The 17,153-nt window shown below is 42.4% G+C and overlaps 2 protein-coding genes across 2 annotated transcripts in view; both read right to left on the reverse strand.

Moving 5' to 3' along the window:
* Positions 1-8,850: 8,850 nt before the first annotated feature.
* On the reverse strand, positions 8,851-11,105 carry LOC106560691 (transcription factor Sox-19a). Its single transcript, XM_014123813.2, has 2 exons — positions 10,133-11,105; positions 8,851-9,837 (listed from the first exon to the last, which is right to left on the reverse strand). The coding sequence occupies exons 1-2, from the start codon at positions 10,786-10,788 to the stop codon at positions 9,558-9,560; spliced, it is 936 nt and encodes a 311-aa protein (XP_013979288.1). The 5' UTR covers positions 10,789-11,105; the 3' UTR covers positions 8,851-9,557.
* A 4,732-nt stretch (positions 11,106-15,837) lies between these two features.
* The window catches only part of LOC106560692 (eukaryotic initiation factor 4A-I), a 31,316-nt gene continuing 30,000 nt past the window's right edge, over positions 15,838-17,153 (reverse strand). The window contains exon 11 of the mRNA XM_014123815.2: positions 15,838-16,875. Coding sequence (XP_013979290.1) covers positions 16,731-16,875 — 145 coding nt within the window. The 3' untranslated portion in view covers positions 15,838-16,730. The remainder of the gene's footprint in view (positions 16,876-17,153) is intronic.

Here is a 17,153-nt window from a genome sequence, read left to right on the forward strand (position 1 = left end):
AAACAGCCCCAAAGCATGATATTTCCACCCCCATGCTTCACAGTAGGTATGGTGTTCTTTGGATGCAACTCAGCATTCTTTGTCCTCCAAACACGACGACTTGAGTTTTTACCAAAAAGTTATATTTTGGTTTCAGCTGACCATATGACATTCTCCCAATCCTCTTCTGGATCATCCAAATGCTCTTTAACAAACTTCAGATGGGCCTGGACATGTACTGGCTTAAGCAGGGGGACACGTCTGGCACTGCAGGATTTGAGTCCCTGGCGGCATAGTGTGTTACTGATGGTAGGCTTTGTTACTTTGGTCCCAGCTCTCTGCAGGTCATTCTCTAGGTCCCCTCGTGTGGTTCTGGGATTTTTGCTCACCGTTCTTGTGATCATTTTGACCCCACGGGGTGAGATCTTGCGTGGAGCCCCAGATCGAGGGAGATTATCAGTGGTCTTGTATGTCTTCCATTTCCTAATAATTGCTCCCACAGTTGATTTCTTCAAACCAAGCTGCTTACCTATTGCAGATTCAGTCTTCCCAGCCTGGTGCAGGTCTACAATTTTGTTTCTGGTGTCCTTTGACAGCTCTTTGGTCTTGGCCATAGTGGAGTTTGTAGTGTGACTGTTTGAGGTTGTGGACAGGTGTCTTTTATACTGATAACAAGTTCAAACAGGTGCCATTAATACAGGTAACGAGTGGAGGACAGAGGAGCCTCTTAAAGAAGAAGTTACAGGTCTGTGAGAGCCAGAAATCTTGCTTGTTTGTAGGTGACCAAATACTTATTTTCCACCATAATTTGCAAATAAATTCATAAAAAATCCTACAATGTGATTACATGGATTTCTTTTCCGCATTTTGTCTGTCATAGTTGACGTGTACCTATGATGAAAATTACAGGCCTCTCATCTTTTTAAGTGGGAGAACTTGCACAATTGGTGGCTGACTAAATACCTTTTTGCCCCACTGTATGTAAATGTGATATTTCAGTTTTTTTCTTTTTAATAAATTAGCAGAAATTTCTAAACCTGTTTTTGATTTGTGATTATTGGGTATTGTGTGTAAATTGCTGAGGGGAAAAAATATTTAATCCATTTTAGAACAAGGCTGTAACGTAACAATGTGGAAAAGGGGTCTGAATTCTTTCCCAACGCACTTTGTCTAGTCCTAGAGACAATCCAAGAATTCATATGAAAACTAAATATATGGGCTAATACAAGACAAGCATGCAATCCTTTCATGGTCCCACTATGAATGCTTTGAAATCCCCTGCAGGACCACTGTTGTGTTCCAGAAAACAGAATCATTATATCGATCTGGTTCATGTAAAAAGCTGAACTTGAATATGGGTTGTCAAGTAACCCACACCATGCACATTTTACACATCTGTATTGCTCAAAAATATGAATTCATTTCAGGGTCATCTGGCCAACTCAATGATCTTGCATTCTGGAACAGACAGACCACATACCAACTCAGCACTGATGAGAAACACCGAGTACAATAGGAGAGAAATAACTGGCAAAACAAATGCAGGATTTTATTAGTTGTGGTAAGTAGTTGTGCAGTTCAGTAGCCGTGTGGTCAGTAGTTGTGGTGAGTAGTTGTGTGGTTGTTGTTGTGGTCAGTAGGTGTGGTCAGTAGTTGTGGTCAGTAGTTGTGTGGTTGTTGTTGTGGTCAGTAGTTGTGGTCAGTAGTTGTGTGGTTGCTGTTGTGGTCAGTAGGTGTGGTCAGTAGTTGTGGTGAGTAGTTGTGTGGTTGTTGTTGTGGTCAGTAATTGTGGCGAGTAGTTGTGTGGTTGTTGTTGTGGTCGGTAGGTGTGGTCAGTAGTTGTGGTCAGTAGTTGTGTGGTTGTTGTTGTGGTCAGTAGGTGTGGTTGTTGTTGTGGTCAGTAGTTGTGGTGAGTAGTTGTGTGGTTGTTGTTGTGGTCAGTAATTGTGGTGAGTAGTTGTGTGGTTGTTGTTGTGGTCAGTAGGTGTGGTCAGTAGTTGTGTGGTTGTTGTAGTCAGTAGTTGTGGTGGGTAGTTGTGTGGTCAGTGGCTGTGGTCAGTAGTTCTGTTGCTGGTTCTTTGGGCCCTATAATATGGACATGATCAGCAGATGTGTTGTGGTCAGTAGTTGTATTGTGGTCAGTAGTTGTAGTCAGTGAGTGTGTGGTTGTGGTCAGTAGTTGTGTGGTTGTGGTAGTAGTTGTGTGGTAGTCAGCAGTTGTGTTGTGGTCAGTAGATGTAGTTAGTGGTTGTGAGGTTGTGGTCAGTAGTTGTGTGATTCAGACGTTGTGTGGTCAGTAGCTATGTTCAGTAGTTCTGTTGTTATTTAGTAGGTGTGTGGTTGTGGTCAGTAGTTGTGTGGTTCTCGTCAGTAGTTGCGGTCTGTAGTTTGTCAGTAGTTGTGGTCAGTGGCTGTGGTCAGTAGTTCTGTTGCTGGTTCTTTGGGCCCTATAGTATGGACATGATCAGTAGTTGTGTTGTGGTCAGTAGTTGTGTGATTCAGACGTTGTGTGGTCAGTAGCTATGTTCAGTAGTTCTGTTGTTATTTAATAGGTGTGTAGTTGTGGTCAGTTGTTGTGTGGTTGTCGTCAGTAGTTGCGGTCTGTAGTTTGTCAGTAGCTGTGTGGCTGAGGTCAGCTGTTGTGTGGTTCAGTTGTTGTGTGGTCAGTAGTTATGTTCAGTAGTTCTGTTGTTATTCAGTAGTTGTGTGGTTTTGGTTAGTAGTTGTGGTCAGTAGTTATGCTCAGTGGTTGTGGTCAGTAGTCATTTTGTTGGTACTTTCGGCCCTACTGTATGGAGTCGTGTGGTCAGTAGTCATGTGGTTTTGGTCAGTAATTGTGTGGTTGTAGTCAGTAGCTGTGTGGTCAGTAGTTGTGGTCAGTAGTTGTGTGTTTGAGCCGTAGTTCTGTGGTCAATAGTGTTGGTCAGTAGTGGTCAGTAGGTATGGTCGGTAGTTGATTGGTTGTGGTAATTAGTTATGATCAGTGGATCTGGTCAGTAGTTGTGATGTCAGTATTTGTGGTCAGTAGGTGTGATCAGTAGTTGTGGTTGTGGTCATTAGTTATTTTGCTGGTTCTTTGGCCCTACAGTATGGACATGGTCAGTAGTTGTGGTCAGTAATTGTGGTTGTAGTCAGTAGTTGTGCAGTTCAGTAGCTGTGTGGTCAGTAGTTGTGTGGTTGTGGTCAGTAGTTGTGGTCAGTGGTTCTGGTCGGTCGTTATTTGGTCAGTAGTTTTGGTCAGTCGTTGTGTCCTTTGGACCCTACATTATGGACGTGGTCATTCGTTGTGGTCAGTAATCCAGGTCAGTAGTTGTGTGGTTCAGTAGTTGTGTAGTTGTATGGTCAGTAGTTGTGTAGTTGTGGTCAGTAGTTGTGATCAGTAGTGTTGGTCAGTAATGCTTAGTGTCTGTGTGGTTAAGTAGTTGTGTGGTTAAATACACAGCTGTACATTTCGATGAAACATGGTGAAGCCACAAAATTGCCTACCCTGGAAGCCTGTGTTTCATACTTAAGGAAGTGGATGGCGGCAAATGTTCTTCTTTTAAACTCGGACAAAACAGAGATGCTAGTTCTAGTCCCTAGAAACAAAGAGATCTTCTGTTGAATCTGACAATTAATCTTGATGATTGTACAGTTGTCTCAAATAAAACTGTGAAGGACCTCGGCGTTACTCTGGACCCTGATCTCTCTTTTGAAGAACATATCAAGAATAATTCAAGGACAGCTTTTTTCGATCTACGCAACATTGCAAAAATCAGAAACTGTCCAAAAATTATGCAGAAAAATTAATCCATGCTTTTGTCACTTCTAGGTTAGACTACTGCAATGCTCTACTTTCCGGCTACCTGGATAAAGCAATAAATAAACTTTAGTTCGTGCTAAAGACTGCTGCTAGAATCTTGACTAGAACCCCAAAATTTGATCACATTACTGCAGTGCTAGCCTTTCTACACTGGCTTCCTGTTAAGGTTAAGGCTAGGGCTGGTTTTACTGCTAACCTACAAAGCATTACATAGGCTTGTTCAAATCAAAGTTTATTTGTCACGTGCGCCAAATACAGTGAAATGCTTACTTACAGGCTCTAACCAATAGTGCAAAAAAGGTGTCAGGTGAACAATAGGTAAGTAAAGAAATTAAACAACAGTATAAAGACAGGCTATATACAGTAGCGAGGCTATAAAAGTAGTAAGGCTACATACAGACACCGGTTAGTCAGGCTGATTGAGGTAGTATGTACATGTAGATATGGTTAAAGTGACTATGCATATATGATGAACAGAGAGTAGCAGTAGCTCCTACCAATCTCTCCGATTTGGTCCTGCCGTACATACCTACACGTACGCTACGGTCACAAGACGCAGGCCTCCTTATTGTCTTTAGAATTTCTAAGCAAACAGCTGAAGGCAGGGATTTCTCCTGTAGATCTCCATTTTTATGGAATAGTCTGCCTATCCATGTGAGAGACGCAGACTTGGTCTCAATCTTTAAGTCTTTATTGAAGACTCATCTCTTCAGTAGGTCCTACGATTGAGTGTAGTCTGGCCCAGGAGTGTGAAGGTGAACGAAAAGGCACTGAAGCAACGAACCGCCCTTGCTGTCTCCGCCTGGCCGGTTCCCCTCTCTCCACTGGGATTCTCTGCCTCAAACCCTATTACAGGGGCTGAGTCACTGGCTTACTGGTGCTCTTCCATGCCATCCCTAGGAGGGGTGCGTCACTTGAGTGGGTTGAGTCACTGACGTGATTTTCCTGTCCGGGTTGGCGTCCCCCTTTGGGTTGTGCTGTGGGGGAGATCTTCGTGGGCTATATTCGGTCTTGTCTCAGGATGGTAGGTTGGTGGTTGGAGATATCCCTGTAGTGGTGTGGGGGCTGTGCTTTGGCAAAGTGGGTTGGGTTATATCCTGCCTGTTTGGCCCTGTCCGGGGGTATCGTCAGATGGGGCCACAGTGTCTCCCGACCCCTCCTGTCTCAGCCTCCAGTATTTATGCTGTGATAGTTTATGTGTCGGGGGGCTAGGGTCAGTCTGTTATATCTGGAGTATTTCTCCTGTCTTATCCGGTGTCCTGTGTGAATTTAAGTATGCTCTCTCTAATTCTCTCTCTCTTTTTCTCTCTTTTTTCTCTTTCTTTCTCTTTCTTTCTTTCTTTCTTTCTTTCTCTCTCTCGGAAAACCTGAGCCTTAGGACCATGCCTCAGGACTACCTGGCCTGATGACTCCTTGCTGTCCCCAGTCCACCTGGTCATGCTGCTGCTCCAGTTTCAACTGTTCTGCCTGTGGCTCTGGAACCCTGACCTGTTCACCAGACGTGCTACCTTGTCCCAGACCTGCTGTTTTCTCTAGAAAACTCTCTAGAGACAGCTGGAGCGGTAGAGATACTCTGAATGATCGGCTATGAAAAGCCAACTGGCATTTACTCCTGAGGTGCTGACCTGTTGCACCCTCTACAACCATTGTGATTATTATTATTATTTGACCCTGCTGGTCATCTATGAACACTTGAACATCTTGGCTATGTTCTTTATAATCGCCACCCGGCACAGCCAGAAGAGGACTGGTCACCCCTCATAGCCTGGTTCCTCTCTCGGTTTCTTCCTAGGTTCTGGCCTTTCTAGGGAGTTTTTCCTAGCCACCGTGCTTCTTCATCTGCATTGCTGGCTGTTTGGGTTTTAGGCTGGGTTTCTGTACAGCACTTTGTGACATCAGCTGATGTAACAAGGGCTTTATAAATACATTTGATTGAAATTTGATTGAAGTAGTTGTGTGGTCAGTAGTTGTGTGGTCAGTAGTTGTGTGGTCAGTAGTTGTGGTTCAGTACTTTTGTGTGGTTCAGTAGGTTTGTGGTTCAGTAGGTTTGCGGTTCAGTAGTTGTGTGGTTTTGTTGCTACTTTTCTGGGCCCTACAGCATGGACATGGTCAGTGGTTGTGGTCAGTTGTTGTGTGGTCAGTATTTGTGTGGTTTTGGTCAGTAGTTGTGTGGTTCAGTAGTTGTGTGGTTGTGGTTCAGTAGTTGTGTTGTTCAGTAGTTGTGTGGTTTTGGTCAGTAGTTGTGGTCAGTATTTGGGTGGTTCTGATGCTACTTTTCTAGGCCCTACAGTATGGACATGGTCAGTAGCTGTGGTTGTGTGGTTGCGGTCAGTAGCTGTGTGGTTGTGGGCAGTAGTTCTGTATTTAAGTTGTTTTGTGGTCAGTATTTGTGTGGTTCAGCAGTTGCGTTGTTCAGCAGTTGCGTGGTTATTGTCAGTATACAAGCACACCATTCCAGACCGGTCTGCCTGTTTTACAGTTTGAATGGCTCTTCTAGCTAAAATGGCTGAAGACTTGTAGTGACCAGAATTTTCCCATTGTAGTCTTTGGCTCCTGAAATGCATTGGGATTCATGCAAATATCGTAGTAGTGTGAAAAGTATTATTAGTAGTATCAAAAAACATTTAAGAACACTGACCAGTGGTAGTCTGGACATTTGACAGTTGTTTTGGTGTTGGTAACTTTTGCGGTTTTGGCAGCAGAATAATAATATTATTAAGTATGAACAGTTCGTAATGTTGTGCTTTGCTTTAAGCAAGCACACCTAATTATTTCAGGCCACTAATTCAGCTGATTGGCAAGGTGAGCATCAACAAGCCCAAATTGGAGATGTGCTGCCACAAGTAGGATCAAAACTGGTGGCTGCCTTATTGGTGGCCCTTCTGCCGAGAGCTGTGCTGGCGAGCAGCAACCAACCATTCAGCGTAAGGAAATGTGCTCAAGGAGAAGCTGGACAATTACATTGTGGCCGTCCCAGATAACATTTTCATTCATTTTACCTCATGTTACCAGTTTCATATACAGCGTCTATATGCGTTCTCATTGTGCTGGAAGATGATTATTTATTGGAAAGTCTAGTAATAACTTTGTTTGAACAGATCCCTACTTATCAGCCACTATTAATGGTCATAAATGTTATTTTTTCTTCTCTCTTCCTTTCATGGCTCCTTTCTTCTCTCTTTTATCTCTATCTCTAGCCTATCATTTTATTTTTATCCTTATGTTCCCTTTTTCTCAACATTTCTCTCTTTTCCCCTTGCTCTCTTCTCTGTCTTTATCCTCTCACTTTCCCCTCTGTCCTACTTTCTGTCCATCCATTTTTTCTCTTTCTCTCTTTTTTTCTGTCTTTGTCCTCTCACTTCCCCTCTGTCCTACTTTCTGTCCATCCATTTTCTCTCTTTCTACCTTTTTTCTCTTTCTTTTTCATCCTCTTTTTGTATTGTTTCTCCTCACTGGCTCTACCCTTCTCTCTATCCTTCTCTCAATTTCCCCTTCTTTCTCATCTCTTTCCCCTCTACCTCCATTCTCTTTATCCTATTTCTACCTTTCTCTATTCTCTCGCATTCTCTTTTTCTCATTTTATCCCCATTCCTTCAGCAATTCCACACCTTTTTTCAGGGAATATTTGTTTTTCATTTTTGTCATATGCACAGCGGATTTTGATTACGTTTTTGGGGTATGTTTTGTGTGCGCACACGCTTGCTTAAGTTTGTGTGATTCTTGAGATTGTTGAAGCTTTTTATTGATCTAATTCAATGTTGCATTATGTCAGTACCATAAAGCATTACTTTTTTGGTCACTTCAACCAAAATAGGGTGGGACAAAGACCATAGTATCATGGTAATAATACATTGTAAACAACTACCATGCTTTCCTGTTTACATGCTGCTAGTACTAAACCATATATAGTCACTCCATCTGTGCTAGTACAAGCAACAAAATACATGGCTTTTTGGTCACTAGCATGGCAGGAACATACTATTGTATTTGCACCATGAACCATGAAAAATATGAAAGGTCCATGGTATTTTTTTTCCATTGTACTACCATGGTACATCTTTGTAAGGGCTGTCTAGTTCTTAACCGTACATCCCACACACATTAGGTCAGTTTGAGAGGCTCACAGATCAATGCTAAACTATCAATTGCCTATAATAAAATTGTTGAATTGTGCTGTGTAGGCCTCTATTTGACATCTACAAAAGACTGTTGGGTGGGATGAAGGTGTTTTGTTGAGATGCAAGAAGACAGTCAGTGTCTTAGTCATTTAACTGGAGGGGTAGTTAGTTTGACAGGGGTATCCCTTGGCAACAACAACATGTGGAAGACAGCCTTTTGCTAAGAGATTTCTTCAACCAGAAAAGTGGACCCCCCTTCCTTCCTCCAAAGGAGATTATAGCTTACAAATGCAGGTACTCTCACTCTATCCATTAGTTTACATGTTCCGAGTTGCCCTAATCAGAAAAGACCCCCCCCTCAAAAACAATATGAACTTTGTGAAATAGTTTCAGCAGAAAGGTTTGTTGAGTTCCGTAAATATCCATCCATGGCCTGCCCTATGACATTCCCTAGCCTAGCTTGACTAGTCAGTCAGTGATAGCAGACCTTATTTCCATGAGAATGGCAAGGGGCAGGGAAAGGGTTAAGCCTGGACTGTGGGATAAGGAAGAATAGGCATTCAATGCAACGCTAATTTTCTGCCCCGTGGGACACACCAAGAAAAGAGGACAAAGCCCAGCATAAGACATGCTGAGAACCACGGTATACTGTGTGCACCTGCATGCTCTAAAGCAGTGAGGGAACAATGAGATTTACCGAAACGGGCAATTATGCTCTGAAGTCCACTCTCCTTTTCTGTTGGGAAAGAAGCGGGCAACGGTCTGGAGAAAGTGGATGTAGACCTATATAGGACTTTTACTTATACCAGATTTTCTCAAGCTACAAATAAATGTAAAAAAATGTATATGAAAATCTGTCTCAATGTTAATCCTAAAGCTTAGCTACATTTTATGTAAATGGTGTTTTGTTTAGGAATTTATCATAGAAAAATTGTGACGGTAGAAAATAGAAAAATTATAAAACAAATCTTTATTTCTTTTATTTTTACATTATTATCGTCAAGTGACTTGAAATAACAATACCCTTACTATAAGGGCATTAATAAAAACATTATTCAATACATTTCACAACTCTAAATAAGGCCTGAACCTTAGAAAAGCAGCATTGATTTAAACTAAACAATAACAAAATCCTCAAACATTTGTTCAGTTTTGTTTCAAAAGGTTGTGAAATAAAAACCAACTGCTGTTAACTTGAATATAAATCAAAGTGTGTAGACCCATTTAGATGTACATTCGTTTTCTGAACAGACAGAATTGACAGTCTGAGAGAAAAACTTGGGATTGTCAGCGTCGAAGCCATTTTGTTCAGAATTCATGAAAATAAAGTCCACTTCAACTTTTTTAGATCCCATTGCAGTCCTAAAAACTATTTTCATATAAGGGGGTTTAGAGAAAGGCCAGAATGGGGCAATATCTGAGGTTTGCAAAAACTCATAATCATTGAGGCGTTCCAACTAAAATGTACACTGAAACCAATCAACCAATCAATGACATCATCTTGCCACAAAATAGTGTTTGTGTCAGTGACTGATCGCATCTTTGTATTAAAATTAAGTTTTTCTTTCTTCAGTCCCTACACATTTACTAACCACATCAGTCTGCCACCAGTCAATCCCAGCAGATCAAGTGAGATCAGGTTGTGGGTAAGAGTGAATTCAAAGGTGGGTGAGTGGAGCTGACCCTCCCAGGTAATGCTGCTGGATGTTAGCTGCGGAGACAGAGTACCCCCTCTGGGCATCTGAGGCATCTCCCCCAGGCATGTACATGCTGATCATGTCTCTGAGATGGTCCCCCTGGACCTGGAGACCACGCTGGGCCTGGTGGTGGTTGTGGGTCCCCGTAGGGGAGGGAGACATGCTGTGGCCATCAGACTGCTGCTTCACCATAGACATCACTGGGCTGACCTGTTGGGGGCTGCTGCTGTAGGACATGGGGCTGGATGACAGAGATTGGAGAGTGAGTTACTAATCAATTAAGGCAAATAAATGAGAGGAACTATTGGACTTGAAAAAGTCACAAAATAACAGAAAACAAACCTAAAACCTACATTAACAAGGTGGGAATAGGCTACCAGTATCCTTAAAACAACCTGGCCATTGGTTTTGTTGTTCCAACATCTCAATGACTGTTGATTAGCAACAGTTTAGGCCTATAACTCCCATTGGAAAGGAAATATAGCTGAATACACAGCAATTCCATTCACTGACAAAAGGTAACCATCTAAATTCACCTGTATGCGTTGGCACCATTCATGTAGGCCTGCGCCTGGGCTACGCTGGACTGATACTGAAGTGCTGACAGGTCATAGCGGTGAAGTTGCTGGCTGTAGCCGAGGGCCTCGCTCTGCATCGCCGCCGTGTAGCCCCCGGTGTGGCCCCAGCCATAACTGTCGATTCTGGGGTTTCCACCTTGTCCCTGAGCCGTGGACGCACTCAGCAGGTGGTTACCAGCCGACATCTGATACTGCGCGGCTAGAGTATTGTTCTTCGGCATTAGTTTGGTTTTACGACGGGGTTTGTATTTATAGTCTGGATAATCCTTCATGTGCACCGCGCGGAGGCGCTTGGCCTCGTCAATGAAGGGCCTTTTCTCTGCGTCTGTCAGAGATTTCCACGCGACACCCAGTCGTTTGGATATCTCAGAATTGTGCATTTTGGGATTCTCCTGAGCCATTTTCCGTCGCTCACCGCGAGACCATACCATGAAAGCATTCATGGGCCGCTTGACTTTGTCCATCGGGTCAGGTTGGATTGCAGGTGGTTTGGATCCTGTGTGGCCGCCCCCGTGCCCCCCTCCTGCATTCGCAGGTGGCATCCCTGTTCCAAGATGGTGCGAGGGACCAGAGGACTTGAGTTGGTGCTCCATAATGTTATACATATTTACCATAAACGAAATATACAATTTGTGAACAAAGTTTTAAAATTACGCCTGCTGTCCTCGCAGTGGTTGACCAACCTTCCTTGGTAAAAAAGTCTGAGAAAATGTCAACCAAGCATCCCAAGCATTAGTTGAAAACAATACAATTAAAATGTCAGAGATGTAAATAAAGTCGTAGCAAAAACATCCTGCTACCAACTCACTATTCAGATGCAGACCTTTAGGCTACTCTGAGAATTGAGATCTAGAGATACTGCTGTAGAGTTCCTTCTTGAAATCAAAACTCCCTCTCCCACTGGTAGCTTGGTGATTATAAAACGTATTCTCCACTAAATCCGCTCTTAACTTCCCTCCCTTCCTCCACCCTACTCATTTACATCACTATAGAAGGGGTGCGGTGAATTTGGAATGCACTTGAGTGAATATGAAAAGAGGAGGAATCGCTGAGGGAGGGAAGGAGGGGGGCAGGGGGTCCCCTCAACCCCCCCCCCCCTCTCTCTTTCCAATAGCAAAGACAAACTTTAGTTTGTTACATGTATATATAGTTCATGTTTATTTAATATAAATAATACTTTTGTTTCAGGCTTCTTTCCATAACATAAATGTCATATAAGAATGAAATCTGTAGTGTATTTGAATGACCTAATATATGACAATATACATTCCATTGCCGAGTGCCTGGTAGACCTATGTTTTCAGAGAGAAAGGATGTCAACAAAACAGGATCCATTTCCCAATATAGCCCATGATCCATGCCCCCTCTATCCAGTAGATGCTCCCTGCTGTTCTAAAATAAGGCTAGGTGTGATATTACTAGCAGCTACCAATTGACACCCTTTTCTAGTTTCTATGGTCATCACTTTACACCTCCATTGTTGGTTAGGTGTTCACCCATAGCCATCCATCAGAAAATAGCTAATTCATTATGCTTTGCAGGATCATGCTAAGAGTCAGTGCTTGAGTTGGGCCAGTTCCCAAAGGTGTACCGGCAACTCTTATAGAATATAGGCAATACAATGTGATGAGTACGGACACCTAAATAATAAGACTGCTGGGCCGGCATCATAAATGAGTCCTAACTGGCACCTATTTCAGTTCACTTCAAACTGAATAGAGTGATATAAGCAAGTAGGTTGATTACAATAGCTAAAAATAGACCACAATGTGCACAATAATCCCAGTCCCCCTCAGCTTCAGGGAGATTTGGTTGGTTGAGAGGTCAATCTGTTGATTTGGACTTGTCTAAAAGTCCACAATAATATACACATTATTTTCCTAGCCACCGTGCTTCTACACCTGCATTTCTTGCTGTTTGGGGTTTTAGGCTGGGTTTCTATATAACACTTTGTGAATTCAGCTGATGTAAAAAGGGCTTTATAAATCAATTTGATTGATTTGGAATAGGAATAGTTCCAATCGCCACAGTATTACGGCCATTATGCAATTTATTTGGACTGATTCCAATGACCAAGACAATACAGCCATTATCCAATTCATTTGACTTTATTTGTACTTATGGAGTGAGTGTTCGTCTCCTATTGTGCCAGGGTCATTCTTATTGTGAGCATAATATAGGGGAAGTAGAGGAAACACATCTATGTCTCCTGGTGTTGTGATGGTGACAATCAATTCAGCATTAAAGTGGACAAATAAAAGACAGACAGGGAGGTTTGAAAGCCTCAAGCATTATATACATAATAAAAAAATGATTGGCAATGACAGATTTGAGGCAATGAGGCAAAGGAAAATGAAGTGAAGAGGTTGAGAAGAAAGAGGGAAGAAAGAGAGGGAGGCAAAAAAACAGAGTTGCACAAAGAAAGGGTTGGTGATGGGGGGTTGGTGGCTAGGAGAGAAAGTCCTCAGAGACAAGCAGATTGAAAGCCGCTCTATTCATCGCTCTCTCCTCCGGCTCTTCTCATGTAAATAGCCCTGCGGTCTCCCAGCTATCCGTCACAGGGCAGAAGAACCCAGGCAGTGCCCTTTACGAGCCTCCCGCACACACAATTGCCCTGCCAACAATTGGGGTGCCAGTGGGGGGTGGGCGGTCACGGTTGGGAGGCCAATCCTGGTGAGAGAAATACTGGAGGATGGATACCAGAGGGGAGAGAAATTAGAGGAATGGCCACCGACACTGAGCCAGAGAAGCGTACATTGGTTTAGGTTGGTTGTGTTTAATAACATAAGGAAAAGCAATGAAATTACAAGAGAAACAGTGTGAGAAATTCAAGAGGCTGTTTGATGTCATTCTCAAGTGTAAAAAAGTTGAGGGTGAAGATTTGTTTCTTATTGAGAAAGAAATAGGACGCCAAGATGCTTTTATTTCCTAATAACTGATTCATTTAAGACTTGCTCAATTGACAAACAGAGATCTTTAGAGGGGGCTATAGCCTAAAGAGTAGTTATTTCAGGACACAGGAAAAGTAGCTGCTGCATGTGCAACAGCTTATGGAGATCCTAATAAAGTAAACATAAACTAAACACAAAGACAATATAAATTACTGAAATGTACTCCAATAGCATATCTGAAAAACATGATTACATGGGATTATTTTTCACTTGATCCACTTCATGACTCCACAGTAACTAGTAAAACAATGTATACATTGTACAAAAATTGGTTGGTTTATCAATATGACACTTGAGTTCAAGACTGAGTTATCTTCTATCTCTTGTGGGTGCATTTAAACAGAAAGTGATCTGTATTTCTTAAAATCTAAATGTCAGAAGTATAGGATTGCTGAGTCAAGCAGCAGCACTGGATGGAAGGCACCCAAGACTGGAAAGTATTTGGAATCCATCTGGTGGTAGATAATGGTATAACAACCCAGTCATTATGTAATATATTCATTTTTCCTCTGACAGGAAATGTCAAGCTGTAACATTCTACTCCTAAAATGGGACTGGTCAAGCTTAATGCATTTGCCAAACCTCAACAATACATGTTCAATTTACACAAAATTTAATTAAGTAGTACTCTGTAGTATGCTCAACTCTAACTCCAATCAACTGCAGATATCCAAAGTTGTTTCTCCAAGAAGCAGTCAGACGGTATTAAATCAAAGACATCCAGACTTACATAGAGCAGCATCCAATGTATAAAAGCTTACATTGTTCATGTTAAAAGATATTGATACAAATTTCAGCTAGTCTACAACATCAATGTTTAATTATGTTTGAGCAGCAGACAACTGTTTGCATGATAAAGTTGCTCACAGTATACATACAGTACATTGGTAAAGTATTCAGAACCCTTAACTTTTTCCACATTTTGTTATGTTACAGGCTCATTCTAAAATAGATAACATTTATATACAAACAATACCCCATCATGACAAAGCAAAAACAGGTTTTTAGAAATTATTGCAAATGTATTAAATATAAAAAACAGAAACACCTTATTTACATAAGTATTCAGACTCTGCTATGAGACTCAAAATTGAGCTCAGGTGCATCCTGTTTCCAATGATCATGCTTGAGATGTTTCTACAACTTGGTGTCCAGCTGTGGTAAACTAAATTGATTGGACATGATTTGGAAAGGGACACACCTGAGAGTGCACGTCAGAGTAAAAACCAAGCCATGAGATTGAAGGAATTGTACGTAGAGTTCAGAGAGAGGATTGTGTCGAGGTACAGATCTGGGGAAGGGTACCAAATCATTTCTACAGCATTGAAGGTCCCCCAAAACATAGAGGCCTCCATCATTCTTCAATGGAAGAAGTTTGGAACCACCAAGACTCTTCCTAGAGCTGGCTACCCGACTAAACTGAACAATCGGGGGAGAAGGGCCTTGGTCAGGGAGGTGACGAAGAACCCGACGGTCACTCTGACATAGCTCTAGACTTCCTCTTTGGAAATGTTAGAACCTTCCAGAAGGACAACCATCTCTGCAGCACTCCACCAATCAGGCCTTTATGGTAGAGTGGCCAGACGGAAGCCACTCTTCAGTAAAAGGCATGACAGCCTGCTTAGAGTTGGCCAAAAGGCACCTGAAGGACTCAATGATTTTCTGGTCTGATGAAATCAAGATTGAACTTTTTGGCCTGAATGCTAAGCATCACGTCTGGAGGAAACCTGGCACCATCCCTATGGTGAAGCATGGTGGTGCCAGCATCATGTTGTGGGGATGTTTTTCAGCAGCAGGGACTGGGAGACTAATCAGGATCGAGGGAAAGCTGAACGGAGCAAAGTACAAAAGATCCTGTTCAGGACCTGACGGGGGCGAAGGTTGACCTTCAACAGGACAACGACCCTAAGCACACAGCCAAGACAATGCATGAGCGGCTTCGGGACAAGCCTCACTGTCCTTGAGTGGCCCAGCCAGAGCCCGGACTTGAACATCTCTGGAGACATGAAAATAGCTGTGCAGCGACACTCCCCATCCAACCTGACAGAGCTTGAGAGAATATGCAGAGAACGAGAAACTCCCCAAATACAGGTGGGCCAGGCTTGTAGCATCATACCCAAGAAGACTCCAGGCTGTAATAGCTGCCAAAGGTGCTTCAACAAAGTACTGAGTAAAGGGTCTGAATACCTATGTTAGTGTTTTTAAAATACATTTGCAGAAATTTCTAAACCTGTTTTTGCTGTCGCCGTGTGTAGATTGAGAGGAAAAAATATTTAATCAATTTTAGAATAAGGCTGTAACATAAATGTGGAAAAGGGGTCTGAATTCTTTCCACAACGCACTGTATACATTTGTCTAGTCCTAGAGACAATCCAAGAATTCATATGAAAACTAAATATATGGGCTAATACAAGACAAGTATGCAATCCTTTCATGGTCCCACTATGAATGCTTTGAAACCCCCTGTAGGACCACTGTTGTGTTCCAGAAAACAGGATCTGGTTCATTTAAAAAGCTGAACTTGAATATGGGTTGTGGTTGTCAAGTAACCCACACCATGCACATTTGTATTGCTCAAAAATATGAATTCATTTCAGGGTCATCTGGCCAAGTCAATGATCTTGCATTCTGGAACAGACAGACCACATACCAACTCAGCACCGATGAGAAACACCGAGTACAATAGGAGAGAAATAACTGGCAAAACAAATGCAGGATTTTATTTGGTAACTTTATTGAAGTCATCCCCCTCCCCCAATTTGTAAAATGAAACCAAACTAATGAATAAAAAAGTGGTGGAAAATAAATAGTTTGTACTGGATTTTGATTTGCCTATAGGGTTTGTCGAGTCCAAATATCTTTGCACCCAAAGAAAACTCCCAATACCCCCCTCTGTACACCGTTATGCTCTCCCCAAAAACTTGTAGAACAAGGGGTCAACGCCAACCCGTGTGAAATGTCGATTATACACACTAGAAATATCTACCAACATGTTTGGAACACCACTAAGAGTATTCAAATAATTGCTGTACTTCCAAGGGGGCACATGGAACAAAAACATAAACAGATTAACAATGTCATCCCTTGTTTCTGTTTAAAAACACTCCTGCAGAAAAACTACTGCATATCAGCAATGGATAGTGATACAATATAACTTCGATGCAAATAAAGAATGGAACTGAATGATGCAATCCCCATCACCCAAGAAGTCACCATTTCCTATTGAAATGGAGTCGCAAGGGTCCAAGTAGACCACAAGGAAATCAAGTCTGCTGCTAATACAAACATAGCAAATCTCGTCTGTGGCCAAGTAAAATACAATTCTTGATTTTTATTAAGCAAGGCGATCCATAGAAAACCAAATGAGTGGGGCTGAGCTGAGAGACCGCAGAGGGCATGGAAGAGGAGGAAAACAGGAGTTCCCCTACCCCATTTAAGAGCGCAAAATTGGGATACATGGGAGGCTTGGTTAGGTGGGTGATAGGTAGGAAACGGGAGATGTTAGAGAATGAGGAATTGGGGGGCGGGGGGGTAGTGGGATGATGATGATGATGGTCCATAGAGAGTGTTAAGGTACCACCAGCAGGCAGGGTGCCAGGGGTAGTCTAGATCAGGTCAGCCACATTCATTGGCATCTCTTCTACTGTGGTGTTGTAGAACGTCTCAATGTCCCGGAGTGTGCGCTTGTCCTCTTCAGTCACCATGTTGATGGCAACACCCTTCCTGCCGAAACGACCTCCTCGCCCGATCCTGGCACACAACAATTAAAGACCAGATAAATACGAACCCTGCCAATCGGAATTTAGAATCAAAATGGTAGCGAAATAAATACGATATGAACGAACAAACCAGGAGGAATGAGACCAGGACATTATAGAACAAGTCAGAAAAAGTAGGATATTGGTTTGTGGTTAGCTAGTTAAATTTCAAAGATGTATGAAATGGAGGACGTCAGAAAAGCAGGACCTCCTGATTAATCAGGAAAATTCACACCCCAATATGAACCATGTTGATTGCCAAAATCAAAA

This window comes from Salmo salar, chromosome ssa10 (assembly GCF_905237065.1).
Source record: "Salmo salar chromosome ssa10, Ssal_v3.1, whole genome shotgun sequence".
Taxonomy (NCBI): Eukaryota; Metazoa; Chordata; class Actinopteri; order Salmoniformes; family Salmonidae; genus Salmo; species Salmo salar.